The sequence below is a fragment of the Galleria mellonella genome, unplaced genomic scaffold, assembly GCF_026898425.1.
Source record: "Galleria mellonella isolate WM207_F2 unplaced genomic scaffold, CSIRO_AGI_GalMel_v1 utg89, whole genome shotgun sequence".
NCBI lineage: Eukaryota > Metazoa > Arthropoda > Insecta > Lepidoptera > Pyralidae > Galleria > Galleria mellonella.
The window spans coordinates 1,196,637-1,219,646 of NW_026442169.1; the positions used below are offsets into that span (position 1 = coordinate 1,196,637).

The 23,010-nt window shown below is 35.4% G+C and overlaps 2 protein-coding genes across 2 annotated transcripts; one reads left to right on the forward strand and one right to left on the reverse strand.

Annotated features, from left to right (window-relative positions):
• Positions 1-99: 99 nt before the first annotated feature.
• LOC113519940 (CTD nuclear envelope phosphatase 1 homolog) lies at positions 100-22,990 on the reverse strand. The gene is made up of 7 exons (XM_052902241.1): positions 22,715-22,990; positions 22,565-22,631; positions 19,147-19,337; positions 14,093-14,205; positions 13,154-13,269; positions 11,740-11,893; positions 100-7,968 (listed from the first exon to the last, which is right to left on the reverse strand). Exons 1-6 carry the CDS (start codon positions 22,811-22,813, stop codon positions 11,748-11,750), a joined length of 732 nt encoding a protein of 243 aa, XP_052758201.1. The 5' UTR covers positions 22,814-22,990; the 3' UTR covers positions 100-7,968; positions 11,740-11,747.
• LOC128202326 (uncharacterized) lies at positions 9,980-10,552 on the forward strand. Its single transcript, XM_052902251.1, has one exon. It carries the CDS (start codon positions 9,980-9,982, stop codon positions 10,550-10,552), a length of 573 nt encoding a protein of 190 aa, XP_052758211.1.
• Positions 22,991-23,010: the final 20 nt, after the last annotated feature.

Sequence of the window (23,010 nt, forward strand, 5' to 3'; positions counted from 1 at the left end):
CCTCTGGTACTTATTAAGGGAATAGGCGTGAAGATATCAATAATTTTATCTAATTATTCTTCACTATCACATTTTTAGGGATTATAATAAAAATAAAAATCAACCGTAAACAGCATTTATTAGTACACAAAATCGTTTGCAACTGAGTCTGTATACTTTGTACATGATGGAGTTACGTAATCCTATTGTCATTAAACTGTTCCACATTTGATTTAAAAAAAAAGTCCATCCATTTTCATGTAGGGCACGGCAAAAGGCGGTTACCTTTATATAGTAAATCTTGTAAACTTTCTCAATATGTTTATTCAGGAAATTTAATTCTTCATAATAGAACTATTGGACGCTTTTGTAGTTTACCGTTAGCACAGCACGATGTATGATTTTTCTGTGTCCATATACAACAAAGTTAAACCACTCACTCCTTACACTAGAGGGCGCCACCTTCATACGAGGGACGAGCGATAGTTACAATATAATAGGACAATGTAATTAATTGTACATACATATTTTTAAATTTTCATGTCATTTTACCTCACCTCTTTACCTCCCATTTTAAGAATCCTATGATGTAGTCTCTTTGGAAAATATAGATGAACCGATTTCTGCCATGCCCATGCGGACGCGACAAGTGATTTGCCGATTTTTAAAAATTCCTTACTTAATACAAACAACAATATATAGAAATTATATTATCTAAATCAGGTTAAGCGTAGTCGAGTGACCATCCGCTGAAAGGATGGGGCTCCGTGCCCAGTGTTTCACATAAATGAACATTAAAACTAAAAAATACCGAGATCAAAAATGGGCAAACCACTACGGGCGTGCGCAGACGAGGGACCCGTCCGCGGGCGGTTACAATCACAGATCAGCGGGTCTACCATGTAATGAAATTCCGTATTTTCGGACTCAATTTCGTTTGTTTATACCAAAATCGGACCAATAAATGGAGTTTAACATTTCGTTTGTCGTACATCCTATCATAAAAATCCAAAGGAACGATATTTTTGATACATTTTTCATATTTCCAAACGGCATGTATTATGTAATAATGTAATTTTAACATCAAATTTGTGTTTCGTTTGGCTCGGAAATTTCGGAAACATTTCATGGTAGACCCTCAGCTGTCGGGCGTTTGCCGTGACTGCGTGTGCGTTGTACCGTTTTGACGGGCAAAACTGTTGTCCCTCGTTCGCACAAGCCTCTCTAATTAATTAATGTCTCTCACTGGAAGATAGGTTGTTTGCACGAATTTTTCAGCGGCTTAATACATTATAGACGCAGGGTGTAAGGTGAACTTTAAACTGAAAACATACATTCTACTCGTTATTCTAAAATAACTGTATTTAAAAAAAAAAACATCAGATCGCCATACAAATTGTAATACCTGATTATCAATTTTAGAAAAAAATTTCTATTACATATAAGTGGAGAAATAATATAAAATCTCCTTTCACAGCGTGAATATAAGAGTTCAGTACAAATTTGTTTAATCAAATAATCATCAGATTCAAATGTTACTATTGATTTCCAAGTACAAATATAGTAGGAAAAAATGTTGAAAAAAATAATATGTAAACTCTAGTACTTTGACGTACACTTTCCACTTTACCCTTCTTTGCATTATTTTTCGTTATTGGTGAAATAAATCAAGGTGATATAATTCATGTCTAAAATTAAAAGAAAAATAAAAAAAAAATTGACAGCTATTTTTTTTTAAATGGACATTAAAAAAGGTATTCAGACACGATCAACTTAAAGTGAACTTGGTCTTTTATATAATTTTTGGGCACTGCTAATGGCGTCGATTTCGAAATGCCATTGGGACACATCTCGAAATGTATATCTAAAATACAAAAAAAATTCAATTTGTTAATCTATATTGTGAGGGACAATATGAACTAATTTTCCAATACATTAAGTCAATATTATTATATTTGTTTATGATGGTCCATAAAACAATAATTTCATGAAATTATCAAATAAAAATATTTTAAAAGTTTTTTGATATAAGTTTATAAAAATGACATTTTAGAGTCGAACCCAATATGTTCAAATAAATCTTTAAATGGGAATAATTTTAAAGATAAATTAGAGAAAGAGAATCCATGGTTCTTACGTTTACATACCATTGTATGCTTTAAATACGTTTTATAAATCTATAATATCATAAAGAACATTTGTTTATTTCACATAAGGTGAGGTAGTCCATCGTGGTGTCACAGAGTTACAATACATATTATGTTAATACACCATTTCATACGAATGTTAGGGAACAAAGCAGAAGGGAAACTTGAAACAAAACCATAGGCGTAACTGAAAGCTGTGCGATGCGATAGAGGGGGGGAGGGGGTGCCTTTCTAAGTGTTTTAAAGTCCCAGAGCCCCCTGGAAAATAATCTTAAAAAATAACCATGGATAAAATCTCATATTAAGCTATATGGGCAACGCCGCAAATCAGCTACTATCCGTCTCTCATAGGGAAAACTTTGCCCAGCAGTGGGACACTTATAGGTCGTTAAATTTGTTATTCAAAATAGACGATTTTGGAAGTGGTTGAATCTTAGTGGTTTAATAGTAAATAATCAAAATTGACACAAACGTATTTTATTTCCACATTTTAATACATCATGTAATAATATATGAAAATTTGTACATTTTTCATCGTCATTTAAAATTGGCCCTGTGGTCCCGGCATAGAAAAGGCCACCCCTTTATTTCCCGTGGTCGTAAAAGACGACTAAGGGAATTTAATGGTCGAGACATGGGCAAAAGCGTCCCTTTTAAAACACTACCAAAACCCTAACTGCGTCTGCCAAGCGTGGCAACTACTGGCAAAACCCCCCAAGGGGGAGGCTTATGTTCTGTAGTAGCAATTAGAATTAGCAGAATCGCTAATTCTATCTAACTTGTTTAAAGATGTGAATAAACCAAATCAACTATTTAGAAATATGAAAAACGTTTCATTTTACTATTTATTACAATACAATCTAATAAATCCTAGAATTAAATCAGTTAAACTCACAAAATAAATCACAATCAAAATATAACATCACAACGATTTGGTTTTATATATATATATATATATATATATAATAGAACTACGAAATAATCTGTGGACAGGATTGTCTTTGTTTACTTATGTATATTTTATTAAAATACTCTTTTATATAAAGAGGTAGACGTTGAAATTTATGTAATGATCAAATATTGGATACGACGACATTTTTTATCATCAATCGTAAAAATTAAAAGCTTTTTGAACCGCTTTGTTTTTCTTTCTTTCAAATTGAGATGTCAACACTTACAAAATGATAGCAATAGCTAAAATATTTTGACGTTTGAATTGGGGGGGGGGGGGGGGGGGGCAGTATAATTTTGAGAGGGTAGCATGGTCTGACGTCACTATAGAAATAGAATACTGTAAAATTGGGAAGCAAACAACAATTTTAGCCAATCGCTGCAATCTATGGGGGCGTGGCCCAACTAGTTGCACCCAATCACCCAATAAAGAAGCGAGAAGCTATGCATAGGTGGCGACACCGTGTTACAACGTAACCAAAATCAGTAATTATAAATTTACTGTTAGGAGTAACTTGAAATTCCGTAATGGAGGGAAAATATTTTTTTTTTTTTCCGCCTATTCTCAGAGACTAAAACATAATAAAGTTTATAAAACAATAACGTCTCTATCGGGATAAATTGTCATTTGGTTGTTTTCACAGATGTCGCTGCGGTCTCGATGTGAAGTAAAACGAAGCCTGACAGGTTAGACCGTGTGATACCTTACATTAGGCCTCGCGTTAGGCAGTTTATGAAAAATTGGTGCAAACATTTATTGTTAGTGTCTCAGCATTGTAGCACACCTCACCTTTGTTTAAAAACAGTACCCATAAAGTAATTCTTAGTAACACAAAACTTTAATGGAATCGTTATTAATATAATAGCGAACAACCGATAGATCAATACTAATGTAATTTTTGTTTGAAAGTGATTTTATCGTTCGCCAAAAAACTATTTCTCAAACATGCTTGGAAATGTGAACATTATTTTGACAATCTTCTTCGAGATAAATCAAAATTGCCGTACTGGCCAAGATACATGCGGGCAGTGGCCGGTAAAAGTTGTATGAAAATCCATATCTGTCGTGTTTTGCGGCCAGATAAATTACTATGTAAACTCATATCTGTCCTGTAATTCAAAAATAGAATGACCTTTTTCTTCGAAACATGGCTACCAAGGAGGTAACTAATAAAAGGTTTTATTTAAATTTCGAACTGACTTGCAAATAGAAAAATTATTGAAAAAAAAAAAAAGGAACATTATGGCGCGTGAAAAATTATTATTGTTCGTAATTCGTCATTGAACTTAAAAAGTCAAATTGTGTTTTTGATTTCCGCGCATTGTTTGAGAAAAATACTATACAAGCCTCGGCCACAACTAGGCATTGGACTCACGTATGTGTGCCTCGGGTGCGCCTCGGCCCACATTTGCACGTTCATCCATGCCTCAGTTGCTGGCCGCTGCAGTAATTTACTATAAAGGGAAAGTTCTTGAATATCGACCGTGTACAAACAAACGTCGTATAGGACGATTCGCTCGCTAAATGGAGCCACTGAATTATATGTTCTCTTAATTGAAATTATACTGCCAGTTTTTCTAGCGGTCATTTATACCAGTTGTTAATTTGTTCTATATGTTTACTTCAATAAATACATACAAATTTGTCAATAGACTTCAAAATGAAGAAGATTATTAATTCGATTTTTTTTTTTGTAGTTTTTTACGTTATAACTTCGTCAATTCTAAACCGATTTGGAAAATTATTTATTTAAATATTATATATATATACATACTTATAGATTGGTACTGTTGAAATTTTATAATAATCGGTTTAGCTGTTATGTTTTTAAATCAAATTAACTGGTTTTGCCAAAATTGAAGACCATTTCTTTTTTGTGGAATACAATTATATAATATAATATAATTATTAATAATTATCTATAATTAAAGATTGTGCCTCAAAAAAAGAAACAACTTCAGTTAAGACAAAAAAAAAACAGTTATATTGTTTTAAAAACTAAATTACTGAATCGAATTTCAAAAAATTTCCATGGGATCAATCTCTAAATATCAAATAAAAAATAAAAAAAAAAGATTTTTTTTAAATCAGTATAGAAGTGACGGAGTTATGAAGTAATAAACATAAAAAAGAAAATACAATCAAATTGAGTATGTCCTTCTTTTTGAGAACGGTTGAAAACTGTTTAATTTCAAATTTCGAAAACATAAGAACTGGCGAACGATCAACTTTATTTTTTGAACGAACTATTACGAAAAGAGAATATGTAATATAAATATATATAAAATTTAAATGAATTTACATATCACTAACATTACCATAAGAATAAATATTCGGGTAGAACTGACATTGGTGTGAATTCAATAATAATAATAATAATAACGTGACGACTCGCGTCTTATGAAGTTAGAACTAATAAGTGACAGACTGCAGTGAGCGCGTCTCGCTCACTCGCACGTAAGTCACGTACGAATGAGCGAGACGCACGAGTCATGTTGTAAAATATTATACATATATATATATAAGGAAAATATAACTTTTACAATGTCGTTCTAACAATTGTTTCAATTTTATTCGTAAGTCTTCTTCAAGGATCCACCAATGGGAGTTAGGGTAAATTTTACCAGGATGCTATAATCACAGAGTATGTAAGTCTCTTACCCAGTCTATTTATTCTTATGACATTATTCAGCTTTCTCTTACTGCAACTAACAAGGGAGACATCTGTAACGGTACATTACCTAAGTAATGTACCGTTAGGTAACAGTCGAGAAGTTCGTATCTACAATGTTTTGGGTGAACAATTCATGTCTTTATAAAAACACCTAAATAAAATTAACATTCTGTCCAAGTATAAAATTTGAAAGGAGACTTACAACATATGTATTTACTATTTTACATAAGTATTTAGCTATCAACATTAGGTACATACATTTTTTATACAACAATTATTTACATTTCTTATGTATTCGCGGATATAAAAAAAAAAAAAACAAAAGTGAGGTGTTATTTGAACTTCACATAAACTTGGTTCAAATCTGGTGGGTACATTAAATCTAATGGTTTATTATACTAGAGAAGGACAGGCGATCGCGCCGTCTAGTTCACTCACAATACAGGGTCCCCCGCAAACGGCGCTTCCATACAAAACGGTACGAAGTTTTATATAAAAAATATATGTATACTAAAGTTTGGAGACAACCCTGTATTGGGCGTATTCACATAATTGTTTGCATCTCCTTCTTATTATTAACGAATGAAAGAGACGCCTATATACATAATCAACTGACTTCAAACGTTTGACTTGTAGACTGTGGCCTAGCTCTGAGCCAAATAACGTACATATGAGTATTAACTAACTTACTTACATATAAAAACCCTGCTATTTACTTTTTTTTAATATACCAGATGATAAGTAGATAGTAAATTATACTACAAGCTCTATCGACGCCAAAATGTGGAGTTGTGCGGACAAATAAGGGGCGCACGCGCACATCATGGACCGCCTTCTAGAAACATCGTACAAAACCGATTGTGTACCGTGTCTCAGTCGTAAATTGACACTGGGCATATCAGATTTATTCTAAATTTGATTTGTCTTAAGCAAGAAAAAAAAAAAACAGAATCTCACATCTAACCTAAAAATTATTGACATTGGTTTTTCTTCAAATATAAAGGGTTTTTCGTTCGAGAAATAAAAAAAAAATCCTTATTATATTAATAAAATCAACTCTATGCGTATTGAAATAAAGATTTATCAAGAAAGTGACAAATATAAACTCAACATTCAATAATGATGTATTGTCTAGTATACTGAATTGAATTGATACTGCAGAATAATACATATACGAGTATATAATGATTTAATAATTTTATAAACATAATTTTTTATACCACAAAGAAAAGAATCTGTTAAATATCTATGGTTTGTAGAGAAACATTTTTTACTATTTTTTTTTTTATCTTTTTTTACCACTATTTTACAAACACAAATAGACATCAACACATTTGGTATTTAAAATGATTTTTAAATATATTCATATATTATTTTAAATTCACAATCAGTAAAATACCGATTCTGGTAAAATACTGGATTTTTTTAAATTACATTTTTGGAAAATTGGGTAATTATTAACTATTTATATAGTATTAGTAATATATCTATTTGTAATTTGAACTTTTGGTATCCAAACTAAGTCATGTATGATGAGAGTGCTCTCTTAATGATGGTAATCAATTTAGGCGGAAAATTCCGTAATATAAATACAATAGTGTTGCATGATTTATAATTTGTAAGACATGGGGTTCAGGGGCGTTCATACAAAATATTATAAAAGTATGGCAACATTATCGGTCAATTTTTAAAATCAATAAAACAATTTTAAATATTTCCAATAGATTATTTAAAAAGAGCTCTGCAGCGAAGTCAAACGTTAAACATAGAAATAGTTTTTTATTAATTCTAAATCCACATTTTCAGTGATAAATTACCATTCTAGTTCGTTATTTGAGCATTTATTAATCAATTACAAATATTTAAAACATTACAATTGTCTTTGAAAATGACAGATAATTTCGGTGTTGCCACTTTTGGGTAATTTTCGGGGTGAACGCTGTCAACTGGGCAGAAAAAAAAACAACAATCGCAATGTAAACATAGGGAGTACTCAGAGAGGCCACGTCTGTCACTTATCTAACACGGGGTGTTTTAGAAACGCCAGCAAACCCTACCAACGTAGGTAACTCACTCGTGTATACGCGCAACACTTTACAAGTACGACTTAAAACCATTAACTATGTTCATATGTATAACGACTTAATGTTCCATTTGAAATAAATAAGTCCAGGGCGCCCGGGGCACACCTCATTTGTACAAAAGCCAGTTATCACCTGGAAAAAAGAGAATATAGTCACTACAATACTGGCCTTACACAATGACATTACAATAAAAAAAAAATTATACCATGACGTGGCAAACAAGCATACGGTCTACCTAATGGTAAACAGTTACCATTACGTAGACCCAGAATAAACCTCTTAGTCTCTTTTTTGAAAAATCCTATACTGTAGCCACTTAGAAAGACCTCGGCATGGAGCTCATTTCATACCCTGAGCGTTCGTGGCAGGAAACATCTCTGAAACGGCGCTGTTCGCGAATCTAAACTATGGGGGTAAATGCCTTGTTAGGTAAGTTATATGTAAATATGTAGGGGGTAAGTTGTATGATGGTAGAAAATAGCCACGGGCTTCATATTGAATAATCCCTTTGAGCACACTTCGTTGTACTAATATAAGATTTCGTTTCATAAAAAAAAAAAACACTGACTTCAATCGTGGCAAAACCAGTAATTTTGAATTAAAAACTAAACATACAGCGAGAAGTTTTCTTCCTAGAACGCTCAGGCTGTGAAGTGAGCTCCCTGCTGAGGTTTTCCCTAAAGACTACAGTATGGGATTATTCAAAAAGGGTGTATTAACCCGCCACTGGTGACGTATGTGTCTGTGAGACCGGGTAGTTAGTCATACGATAATAACGTTTACAACCGCCATTGATTTTTGTCGTGATTTTGAGTAGCTGCTTTATTGCACGCCCTCTGCTGTCAGTTCGCCCCGCGACGTTGTAGCGGGCACAGGTCTCGAGTTTTCATACTATCCCGGTCCGTGAGACCGGCGTCACCGAACATGTAAGTTAAAACGTCATATTTGAATATTTGATTTTACACATTTTGATGACGCTCTGTGCTTACTTTCACTGTATATTTGATGAATGTGTAGTACATTTTGTACTGTTATAGTATTATACTATAATTAGTAAGTTTTTAAAACGGTTTTTTTTGTAGCTAAAATACATATGCATTTGTTTATCAAATCATAAATTTAGTTTCAGAATGAATTACGACCGCGAACAGAGACGTCTCGAGGCTCTATTACAGGAAGAATTGTTAGGTGAAGATGACGGATCACCATCGTCGTCAGACAGCGAGGCTGGAAATGATGGCGCATCGGAATATTCCGCACCAGATCAAATACAAAACTCGGAGAGCGAAGAGGATCTAAGCGATAGAGAATCTTCAGGTAACGACAACTCATATTATTTGGGAAAAGACAAATCTACTAGGTGGAATAAAGAACCCTATCGTCAATCAGTCCGTACTAGAAAATACAATATTATATCTCAGTTACCAGAACCCAAACGGGTTATTGCAGGTGAAAAGGAACCTCTGAGTATTTGGAGGCACTTCTTTGACGACACCATAATTGATATCATTGTCAAGTATACGAACCAGTACATTGACACCATTCGACATAAATATACCAGAGAAACGTATGCTAGGCAGACTAATCTCAACGAGATACAGTGCTTGATGGGATTGATACTATTAGCTGGAGTACAAAAATCTAATCATCTGAATGTTGAAGAGTTGTTTCGGACGGATGGTGGTTCGGTTGAAACATTTCGGCTTTCTGAAATATTTCAGATTTCAATTTCTGCTGCGAGTATTGAGATTTGATGATGGTAGTACGAGGCAACAAAGAAAAGTAATAGACAAAATTTGTCATATTAGAGAAATATTTGAAAAATTTGTCCAAAATTGCAAAAATAATTACACCTTATCTGCATTTATGACGGTCGATGAAAAAATGGAATCGTTTCGTGGGAAGTGTTCGTTTAGGCAGTACATCCCGAATAAACCCAATCCCTACGGAATCAAAATTCAAGCTCTCTGCGACTCTAAAATGTTTTACACTTTTAACATGGAAATTTATCCGGGAAAACAGCCCAATGAAGGTCCATACAATTTTGACAATAGTGGCCTAGCAGTTGTTCAAAGATTATGCGAACCGATTTTCAATACTGGTCACAACTGACAATTGGTACACTAGTGTACCTTTGGCTGAAATGTTGCTTCAGAGAGGTCTTACGACAGTAGGAACAATTAGAAAGAACAAAAAGGAGATTCCCCCTGACTTCAATGTATTGCGTGGTCGAAGTGTGAAGTCCAATATGTTTGGCTTTCGCGACAATATGGTGTTGGTTTCACACATTCCAAAGAAAGGCAAAAATGTTCTACTGATTAGCACTTTGCATAATGATGCCAAAATTGATGTCGAAACAGGAAAACCCGATATAATTTTAAGCTACAATGACACCAAGGGCAGGATCGATGTCGTAGATCGTTTATGTGCAAATTACAACTGTGCCCGTGCCACAAGACGTTGGCCTATGGTAGTATTTTACGCTATGTTGAATGTCAGTACCATAAATAGTCAGGTTATATATATAGCTAATAACTCAAATTCAAAATCTCTACGCTGGCATTTTATAGAAAATTTGGCCATGAAACTAATTGAGCCTCATATAAGAGAAAGACAGACACAGTTGAATTTGCCGCGTTCGTTGAGACAACGACTCTCCGAAATTTTGAAGATCGACGAGGTTACAGAGACGTTCAAGAAATGGTCGGTGTTTTAAGTGTGGATGGCAGAAAAACAGAAAAACCAAGTACACTTGTCATAAATGTAAAAAATATTTGTGTCTCGAGCACGTGGTGCCTTTTTGTAGTAATTGTTTGACTGGTGACGAAGAGTGAATTTGTAAATTTATTTCTTTTATTTTTTATTAAAAAAATAACTTTTTTTATTCAATTTTATAATAGTTCAAAATGTCATAAGACTGGCTGAGGCTGCTACATAATTTTAAAACTATAAAATTGTTTATGTTTTTGTATTTTAGAAAAGTAATATTAAAACTTGATAATTTTAAGTGTTCCAAGTACCAATGAATAATTTCTAATAAATGATCTGTGATTTAAGATATACCTGTATTTTATTGTCCAAAGTATACCTACTTTTAACACTAAGTCAACTACGAGTACAGTTAATAGTTAATTCTTGAAAAAAATTAAGTTGAGAATCCCGGTGCGTGAGACCGGCGTCACTAATGACATAACTCTAACGGACGTCACCAGTGGCGGGTTAAGGTTTCTTCAGAGTCGGCAACGTGCACGTCCCTAGTGTTGCAGGCGTTTATAGGCTACATTGATCATTTACCGTTAGATGGTCAGCATGCCTGTTTGCCACTTTCATAATTTAAAAATAAAAAAAAAAATACCAATTTTAACTCTTTGAGTGCCGACGAGCGCCATCGCGCTCGTACGCATTGCAACTACAAGTGCCACGAGCGTCATAGCGCTCGTGAAATCAGTCGCTGTTTAGCTTGTTGTAAAAAAAAATATTAAAATTGGATAATTTTTGGAGGAGGTACAGTTTTTTTAGAGACAAAGGTAAATGACATCAACACGACAAAGATTTATTTGGCATTTTTAAGTAGATATGATTAAAAATCAATGGCACTAAAGGGGTTAATAAAACTATTTTTAGGACCCATATGAATGATAAAAAAAAAAGAATATTCCAAATCGATTCACAACTACGAGGTAACAAACATAAAACACAACTGAAATTGAGTCCCCCTTCTGGTATGTCGTTTTCCTTTATTCCTTCAAAAGCATATTCCATTTTAAAAGGCCGGCAGCACACCTGCAATGCCTCTAGTTGTGCAGGTGATCATGGGTGCCGGTAATCACTCACCATCAGGTGAGCCGCATGCACGTTTGCCCCGTGTTGTAAAACAAAAACAAATGTCTGGTGTGGTGGTACCTGCGCGGCTACCAGAGGCGGTGCAGATGCAGGTTGCGCGAGAGCACGGAGCGAACGTCGTGCGTGAAGCGCAGCGCGTCCAGCACCGGCAGCAGGTTCAGCAGCGCCACGTCCAGCGGGTCCGAGAACCACGACTTGATTGGGATCGCGTTGTCTGCCAACACGGAAATTAGAATCAACATTCAACTAATTATATTCATGTTTTTTTTTTAACAACTTAGAATGGCAAACAAGCTGACGGCCCACCTGATGGAAAGCGGCAACCGCCGCCTATAGACATGAGCAGTACCATGGACATAACAGAGTATACTATTTCGTCCATGACATCCCCCATGCGTTGCCATTCCTGAGGACTCAGGTGTTATTCCTCTGTACCCTGTAAATTCACGCCATATCCCACCCTTCAAACCGAAACACAGCCATGCAAACACAACTGCTTCACGGTTGAAACACGAATGGGACAGATATTATAAAAGTGAAAGTTTGTAAGGATAGATGAATGGATATTTGTTCCTGTTTCATGCAAAAACTTTTGAATGAATATGAATGACTTTTGGTATATGGATAGTATTGTAACTCAGCATATAGGATACTTATATATAAAGCAGTATTTATATAGATCACGACAGGACTGAAGAGAACAGCTTTGTCTGACAGCTCGCGCAGTCTGTTCGGGTACCCTCACATTGTTACCATTATTGCCTAGGTCAGGTTAAATCCCGATAGTGTATTTAAAATACAGCGGTACCTCGACATACGAGTTTAGTTCGTTCCGTAACCTTGCCCGTATCTCAAAGCAATTTTCTCCATTGAAATTAATTGAAATGCCATTAATCCAGAGGGACAGACTTTGTACAAAAGTCGATTGCTTAGGTACCTCTGTCCCATTCGTGTTTCAACCGTAAAGCAGTTGTGTTTGCATGGCTGTGTTTCGGTTTGAAGGGTGGGATATGGCGTGAATTTACTGGGTACAGAGGAATAACACCTGAGTCCTCAGGAATGGCAACGCATGGGGGGTATCATGGGCGAAACAATATACTCTGTTATGTCCATGGTACTGCTCATGTCTATAGGCGACGGTTACCACTTTCCATCAGGTGGGCCGTCAGCTTGTTTGGCATTCTAAGTTGTATAAAAAAAAAATCCGTGCTCCCAAAAGACAACCTCAGTTGTTTTTGTCAAGTGTTAGTCTGAGGTGGGAGAAACTGTTAGACACCAACATCCAACCCGCACATGGGGGTCGTGTGTAGCGGTGTAGTGTGCGATTCCTCGCATCTCAAACCTTGCTCTCATCTCAAAGCAAAATATCGCTCGCTCGCCGGGTTAGGGCACTCGTACAACGAGGTACCACTGGAGTTTAACCTTTGTTTAGGGGCTACAGGACGCAACAGACGCTTTGACAACAGAACATTACCTGGAAAGTCCCGGTACGCCCCGGGCGAGTTGTCCAGAATGAATACCCTGTTTAGGTCGTCGCATATCGACGACAGGTTTTTTGTATATGAACCGAGCTCCGCGGTGCAATGTTGCCTGTAAACACACATTATGAGATTGATGTTATTACTTTTTTTTTTAAAAAAAAACACAGGGGGCAAACGAGCATAGGCTCACTTGATGGTAAGTGACTACCGCCGCCCATGATCACCCACAACACCAGCGGCATTGCAGGTGAGATGCCAGCCTTTTAAAAAGGAATATACTCTTTTCTTGAAGGTTATGTTGTCGTATCGGTTCGGAAATACTGCTGCTGGAAGTTGATTCCAAAGAATGGTTGTGCGTGGAAGAAAGTGCCTTGAAAAACGCACGGTGGAGGACCGTCACTCGTTCAGATGATTGGGATGAAACCGTTAACTGTGCACTGCTGAACATGTTTCTACCATAAGGAGGGGGGGGGGGTTACTCGTAGTTGCCACGCTTAGCAAGCGGGTTGGCAACCGCAGTTAGGCTTTGGTGATGTTTTAAGAGGGACGCTGCCCACCCTTCGCCCTCTCTTACTCGCACACAACACCCACAGCAAAGAAAGGGGTGATCTACTATTACAATGCTAGTTGGTTTACTTATTATTCTTTTACTTTAGCCCAGTGGTATAGGTCTCAACTTGTTGCTAGTTGCCACCTGACAGACGATTTTACTGTCAAGATATATAGATAGAGTAACATCATCGGCCGCTGTAAGACGAAGAAGAGAGACGCTGCTGTCCATCCCTCTGTCATTAAGTCCCCTTAGTCGCCTTATGAACTGTGCTGCCCATGTTTTACCCTCCCTTAAACGGCTCTTACGACACCCACGGAAAAGGAAGGGGTGACATATTCTATGGCGGGAGCACACGGCGAATCTATCTATTCGTAATTACCTATAAAACCTCTTGCGCAGTATACCCCGGCCGTTGTCCAGTTTATCGGCGACAGCGGCGCCATATATTTCCATGGACGCGGTGAATACCACCAACTCGTACCATTGCGACACCTGGCGAATAAGAAATATGGGACTGAATCATCATTTGAACATCTCAGTGCTGAGACGGTTTAAAAAAATTTTTTGCCCTCTGGCGTTTACTTTTTTTAATGGGTGATAATGGCGTGGTAACCCCGCCCGCGCTATCGGTATACACTGGCAGGGCACTAGTGAGGGGTGATAGGTGAGGATGAAGCAGGTCAGTTAGACCATTGTGACGAAGAATTCAACAAAAATTGTTCACGATGGTTTCCAGAGGGTACCACGTGGAGGTCGACCTAATAGGGTATATTGCTAGCAATGTTTTCCACGTGTCGAAATTGAAATGTTATGTCTAAATGTGAATCATGTTGTGTACACATGTTTTTGAATTGTAACCTAGTATAAAAACCATAATTACCTATATATAAACCCAACATGGTTATAATTTGTTATGTGCCCTTTTCTATCTGTTCTAAGTTCTAAGTTGTCTGTAAGAGACTGCCCTAGCGATAAGAACGCCTTTTGTACCTTTATGTGTATATTTGAATCTGTATTTATGTTACTGTATTTCACTTGAATTATTCACTTGTCATTGTATATTTTTACTTATGGTGCAATAAAGAGTTAAATAAATAAATAAATAAAATAAATCTGTACCTCATTAAAAGAAATAGAAATAAATGGGGCTGGCAAACTCCATTGCTAACAATCCCTTTCCCCCCGGCGTTTACGGGTTGGATGCCCGTACAGTATAAAAAATCCTGGATTTTCTATCTGTCTATTGATGTATCTTTCTGCTTATGTATAAACTAGTAATCCGCCCCACGGGTAGATAATGTAAGGATTTTAATAAAACTATAACTTTATATACATATACCAAAGGGAGACTTGAGAATGCAAACAAACTGACGGCCCACCAGATGGAAAGTAGTAACCGTCTCCTATAGACATGAGCAGTACCATGGATATAACAGAGTATACTGTTTCGCCCATGATACACCCCATGCGTTGCCATTCCTGAGGATTCAGGTGTTATTCTTCTGTAACCTGTAAATTCTATGGGATGGACGAATCAGGAATAAGTATCTTGGGCCCTTGGATAATGACATTTTAAAATGGATTGATCATTATAATTTGAAATATTTGGAATGGACGCATCAAGAATAAGTTTCTTGGGGCCTTTTGTAAGCAAATAAAAATAGCAGCGATGTAATGCCATATCGCACGGTGACGTAAGCGATAGGACGGTCTCTTTTGAACCCTTAGATAAAACATTCTAATACGGAGATAATTTAAAACATTTAGGATTGACGAATCAATAATAATACATATAATAAAATCGTAACTGATCGCTGTTTGTACATGGATATATAAGAAAAACTATTATAAGGGGGGCTTTATGAACGCAATAGAACCCAAAAATTTTAAAATTTTTGTCTGTATTTTTGTGCACGCCAATCTCAGAAACGGCTTAACCGATTTAAATGCTGTTTTCACTGATGCGGTACGGTTTGCTCCACTCAACATTTCAATCGGTACAAAGATAAAAAAAGTTATATCAATTTTAAGAATACCCACGCGTGCGAAGCCGGGGCGGGTTGCTAGTAAGTAATGAATAAACTTTAAATACCCGCGTTGATTTCAGCAAAGGCGAATACCGCCTTGGAATGGAATGTTAACATAATTGGAGGTTGGGATCTTATGAAGTGAATTCTAATACACATTTGCACACCACATGTGAGCGGTTCCCAGATCATTGCCCTTTTAAGAGATATCATTGTTTACTTTAAGTTATTTTGAATTTGTTTATAACATAAATGCTAAAATGCCACTGTCTGTGTTCTTTAGAATCGTCTATTAATTTGTATGTCTATATATATATATATAATTTAAAATTAATTATAATAAATTATATGGCGTCCATAAAATGTATTATGTGTCTTTTTTTATGCAATTTAAAATGGCAAACAAGCTGACGACCCACCTGATAGAAAGTGGTAATCGTCGCCTATAGACATGAGCAGTACCATGGACATAACAGAGTATACTGTTTTGCCCATGATACCCCCCATGGGCCGCCATTTCTGAGGACTCAGGTGTTATTCCTCTGTAACCTGTAAATTCTATGGGATGGACGAATCAGGAATAAGTATCTTGGGCCCTTGGATAATGACATTTTAAAATGGATTGATCATTATAATTTGAAATATTTGGAATGGACGCATCAAGAATAAGTTTCTTGGGGCCTTTTGTAAGCAAATAAAAATAGCAGCGATGTAATGCCATATCGCACGGTGACGTAAGCGATAGGACGGTCTCTTTTGAACCCTTAGATAAAACATTCTAATACGGAGATAATTTAAAACATTTAGGATTGACGAATCAATAATAATACATATAATAAAATCGTAACTGATCGCTGTTTGTACATGGATATATAAGAAAAACTATTATAAGGGGGGCTTTATGAACGCAATAGAACCCAAAAATTTTAAAATTTTTGTCTGTATTTTTGTGCACGCCAATCTCAGAAACGGCTTAACCGATTTAAATGCTGTTTTCACTGATGCGGTACGGTTTGCTCCACTCAACATTTCAATCGGTACAAAGATAAAAAAAGTTATATCAATTTTAAGAATACCCACGCGTGCGAAGCCGGGGCGGGTTGCTAGTAAGTAATGAATAAACTTTAAATACCCGCGTTGATTTCAGCAAAGGCGAATACCGCCTTGGAATGGAATGTTAACATAATTGGAGGTTGGGATCTTATGAAGTGAATTCTAATACACATTTGCACACCACATGTGAGCGGTTCCCAGATCATTGCCCTTTTAAGAGATATCATTGTTTACTTTAAGTTATTTTGAATTTGTTTATAACATAAATGCTAAAATGCCACTGTCTGTGTTCTTTAGAATCGTCTATTAATTTGTATGTCTATATATATATATATAATTTAAAATTAATTATAATAAATTATATGGCGTCCATAAAATGTATTATGTGTCTTTTTTTATGCAATTTAAAATGGCAAACAAGCTGACGACCCACCTGATAGAAAGTGGTAATCGTCGCCTATAGACATGAGCAGTACCATGGACATAACAGAGTATACTGTTTTGCCCATGATACCCCCATGGGCCGCCATTTCTGAGGACTCAGGTGTTATTCCTCTGTACCAAGTAAATTCACGCCATATCCCACCCCTCAAACCGATACACAGCCATGCAAACACAACTGCTTCACGGTTGAAACACGAATGGGACAGAGGTACCCAAGCAATCGACTTTTGTACAAATCTCCCACTGGTGAATGTGTTAATACATATTGACACAACTTTTTTATTTATGAACTGATTGAAATAAAGTAAACACTAAATGTTGAGAGGAGCAAACCGCACCGCATCAGTGAAAATTCCGAGATTAGCGTGCACGAACGTAAAGACAAAAATTCTAAAAACCATTGTTTCGGGTACTATTGCGTTCATAAATCCTCCCTATAATAGTTTTTCTTCTATATTTTCCGTGTACAGACAGCGGCCAGTTACGATTTTATTTGTATTGTTTTGAAATATATTTATACTTTATTGTACACATTAATAATATGTAAGAAAATATGGAAGAGGTAATCAAATGTACAAAGGCGAGCTTAACTCTAAAAGAGTTCTCTTCCAGCAACACCCAAAGTGGAAAGAAGCATCAATCATTACCAAAGTCAAGGCCTTAATACGTTAGTAGAAGGTTTTATTTGTTTTATTTTAAGTAAGTTTTATTGTATACTAGTTATATCTCTCGGCTTTACCCGCGTAAATTGCCAGAGGGAGACTTTGTACAAAAGTCGTTTGCTTGGGTACCTCTGTCCCATTCGTGTTTCAACCGTGAAGCAGTTGTGTTTGCATGGCTGTGTTTCGGTTTGAAATGGTGGGATATGGCGTGAATTTACAGGGTACAGAGGAATAACACCTGAGTCTACAGGCGACGGTTACCACTTTCCATCAGGCGGGCCGTCAGCTTGTTTGCCATTCTAAGATGTATGAAAAAAACGTATTTTCGAGGAGAAAGAGGGGCACGGGAGTTGGGCCGTGCAATTTACACAGGCGGACTTATCCCTTAAAGGGATTTCTTCTCAGAGAAGGGGTTTTGTGTCCAATTTTCTTACTTTTACATTGGAGTACCAAATACAATGGCGATGAGTATTAATTTTACTAGTTTTGGTTACGGTATTGTAACTTGTAAGAAATCAAGCGTGTAATGGGCTGACATGAATGTTTGATGACATCGCCTACACACTTTTTAACGTTAGTAAAATTTAAAATTTAAACCTTATTTCGATTGCATAAAGTTGAATTACGGCTGCGGCGAGACGAATAATGACAATTATTGTAAAATGAGCCCTTTACATAGTACGAAGTCAACACGGGAGTAAGCCCGATATATCCCGAGGGAAAGGGATTGTTAGTAATGAGGACTAATGGCCCCATTGCTAGCAAGCTGTGTCAGGTCGACCTCCACGCTGTTCCCCCTGGAAACCATCGTGATTAAAACTTGTTGCATTCGTTACGATGGGTTAACTGACATACTTTCTCACCTATCATCCCTCACTGGTGCCCCGCTAGTGTATATGCTATTTTTTTTATACAACTTAGAATGACAAACAAGCTGACAGCCCACCTGATGGAAAGTTGTAACCGTCACCTATAAACATGAGCAGTACCATGGACATAAGAGTAAACTGTTTCGCTCATGAAACCCCCCCATGCGTTGCCATTCCTAAGGACTCAGGTGTTATTCCTCTGTACCCAGTAAATTCACGCCATATCTCACCTGCTTTACGGTTGAAACACGAATGGGACAGAGGTACCCAAACAATCAACTTTTGTACAAAGTCTCTCTGCGCTAATAGCGCTGGCAGGATTACCATTCCATTATAACTAAAAAAAAAAAATTGGTAGTAATATGTAAAGCCACTTACTATATCCAAGAAGTAGTCAACATGCGGCCGCTTGTGCACAAAGAACCTGACTGGATGCTTGTCTATCGTCACCTTGAGGACGAAGTCGGGCGGCGTGCCAGGTTTGACGGTCGGCCGCAGCATCGCGTCGTGGTGTGAATGAATCAGCGTCTCGTCTAGATCTAGTACCAACATTTTCCTTTTCACTAAACCTGAAAAAAAAAAATGCTTTGTCCGAGGAACTGGTTTCATAATAAAAACGCTTATGTACACACAGATATATCGTCATAGTCATAGAATACTGACGGATCTGACGAATATTACATATAAAGATACGTCAGTATTCTACGACTATGACAATATATTTGTATTTGTAACACAGGGAGGCAAACGAGCATACGGCACACCTGATGGTACGTGACTAAGGCCGTTCAAAAACCTGCAAACTTGAAGGTATTGAAGGTGTGCTGCTGGCATTTTAAAAAGAAATATGCTCTTTTCTTGAGGTTCTTATGTATATAATATTGGCACATGTAATGTAATGTAAGGAAAGAATATATATGATATATATATGTACATATCTCAATATGTATTGTCTTCTTGTATGTATCTTGTCTCATAAGTGGAAGCTCCTCTCAAATTTTGGATTTTAAATGGTTAGATATAGTAATGGTAAATATGGTTTGTAAAAATATTTGATACTCAAACTTAAATAAATAAAAATCGAAATATCTATAAATAAAATTTGGTATACAGATGGTATACTCTACTCAAAAATATTATATCATTGATTTAAAAATCAAACAATGGAACTAACTGTAATGAAATGCCTATGGGACCAATCTAACAGTATATTATTTCAAATAAATAAAGAATGTTCCAAAATTAACATAAAAAAATACAACAAAATTGAAACCACCATCTTTTTTAAAGTTGGTTCAGAATCTTACTAATATAATCAAATTGTGATCAGAGGATATTTATATGTGCAAGATATTTAAAAAAACTTATTAATAGGAGGGGTCTTAATAAGACCATTAGAAATCAAAACAAACTAAACAAAAATTTTTAGAAATTTTATCTGTCTGTTTGTATGTTCGTTCTGGCATTACACAAAAACTACTGCACATAGTTTATTATTCAGTATTCACAATTGCATTCTGAAGGTCTAACTTCAAATCTGGTGTATGTATTATTTTCATACACCATCTAAAAGTGATTTATTTAATTTTATGCGTAAATTTACTTGGTACAGAGGAATAACACCTGAGTCCTCAGGAATGGCAATGCATGGGTGTATCATGGGTGAAACAGTATACTCTGTTATGTCCATGGTACTGCTCATGTCTATAGGCGACGGTTACCACTTTCCATCAGGTGGGCCGTCAGCTTGTTTGCCATTCTAAGTTGTATAAAAAAAAAAAAATTGATTTTCCTACTCCTATACATACAAAGTAACAGGCAAAAAGTTAGTAAATTCTAAAAAAGTTTCGACCTCAATCTATGATTATCACTTTACATGGAATACACAATTCATCATGACATCTGACAAAAAAAAAAACCACTTCCATATAATGTACTAACAAAATAATATTTGATGTCACTTAATTTTGTGATGATACAGCAGTTTTAATTTTTTTTTTATGTTATGTTGGAATGACAAAGGTAACAGTTCATGTGATGGAAAGTGGCAATTATCAACTATAGGTATGAACAGCACCATAGAAATCACAGAATACATGCTAATAGTAACCATCACTTGTTCCATCTAGGGGGTTATGCCTCCATACATTGAAATTTCTCATAAAAAATTCCACAACTAGAGTAAAGGTATTCATCATCATCATATCAGCTATTAACTGTCCACTGCTGAACATAGACCTCCCCCTTGGAGAGTTTTACCAGTAATTGCCACGTTCGGCAGGCAGATTGGCAACCACAGTTAGACTTTGATAATATTTTAAAGGAGTACTGCTGTCTATCCTTTGACAACCATTAAATTTCCTTAGTCATCTCTTACAACACCATTAGGAAAGGAAGACGTGGTCCATTCTATGCCGGGACCACATGGCTAATTCGTAAGAGGTATTCATGCATATGACTTTTGTACAAAGTCTCCATTCGTAAATTTTATCCACTTTCATTAAGTCTGTAATTAATACTGGAAGAGAGAACCAAGAATCAGAAGCTTCACTTTTACATAAAAACCTTTTTTCAGTCTTTTTATAAATCATAATCATGCTTGGACACTGTTTTTGAACTCTAATCCTCTCTCATAGACATGATGATATACCTAATTATAACAATATTATTTTTTTAAAAGCTTATGTTAATTTTTATTCAATGTCTGTATGAACTATAACAAATATAATTTGTATATTATTTTATTTTTTCTAAGGGTTGTACTTTTCATAAGTTACATAGATATGGATGTAGGTCTATATTTAAGGTTTTTAGATCAGTTTATTGAGTATCCCTTTACTCTAGAAAAAAATTAAAAACTTAAGTTTTATAATTAGACTATCTCAAGTGAAAGTTTATAATTGTATAAACTGCTGAGATAAAAAATAAATAAAAAAAAGTTTAATTAGTGTAATTAAGTCTGGTAAGAATCATTATTATAAAAATGTAATTGTAACTTATCTTATTGCTTCTACCATATTTTTTTTATAAGCGATACTCTTTTTACATGATAGAATGTTATTTGGGTACTAAAGTAACTATGGCTTATTATATAGCCATAATATACAAAAAGAAAAGATATGGACAGAGAGTAGTGCAGGGAAATATTTAAAAACTTAATTTGATTGAATAGTTGTAACTTTTAATATTCAATTCTACATTACAGGAATGTTGGTCTGAGGTTTATAAAAAAGAATCTACTAAGATTATATGATAATATGTAAAAAGTTTATTAATCATTCACATTAATATTTAAACAGATTTGAATAAAATTAGGTAACAAATGAATAATTTCCTGGATGACACTTTATCCTAATTCATATAGCAAATTGCAAGTTACAATAAGGATTTACATATGATCAATAAATAAAACAGTAAAAAAGCTATAGACAAAGAGTACTTATATGATTATTTCAATAACATAAATAGAGATCAATCATAATTTTTATCACTATGTTTATGACACTACAATGCTCAGTTTTTATCAGTACAATGAAAAAAGAATAAACAGATTTTATGCAAATAATTACAAGTACTTGTATGCTTGTAGTTATTATTTTTAGTAAAGTTTATTTCATTATTATTGTATTTCTAATTATAAATTATACTTATCATCTATTTTCATTTAACATAACTAAACTTTTCAGGACTATCAAAATAAGAAAGAAACAATGCTTTAATTCATAGTGATAAGCGTATGAGGTACCGCGTTAAGCAATGATTTTCAGCATACAAGTACATAAAAATGATTACTTACTCAACCTGTGTCTAGATACCGGGGAAAGCGGATAAATTTCATACTTGACAGATTGGTACTGCGCCAACTGAAAACCAAACACCACGTGAGACTTGGAATCGTCTTGTACTTAAAATAAATCACAGTATGTCCAAAACACTTTATATTTACCGCTCGATATTGCTTCTTAAACATATAACAAAAACAACTCCATACTTTAGATGCGATAAGCATAAACGTGCGAAGGCCCATTTGCAATTGTTTCAGCATTTGAATAGATTAGGAGAGGATCACGATTATATAAATACAATTTGTATTAAACAACAGTGATCGAAACGAGATCATTGACGGCGTAATTCAAAACAAATTCCATTTAATCAACTGCCGAAAACATCTAACGCGCCATGACATAATCGACCCAATTCACAAAACCACAAACAAAATAGAACAGATAGAACTTTTCCTTT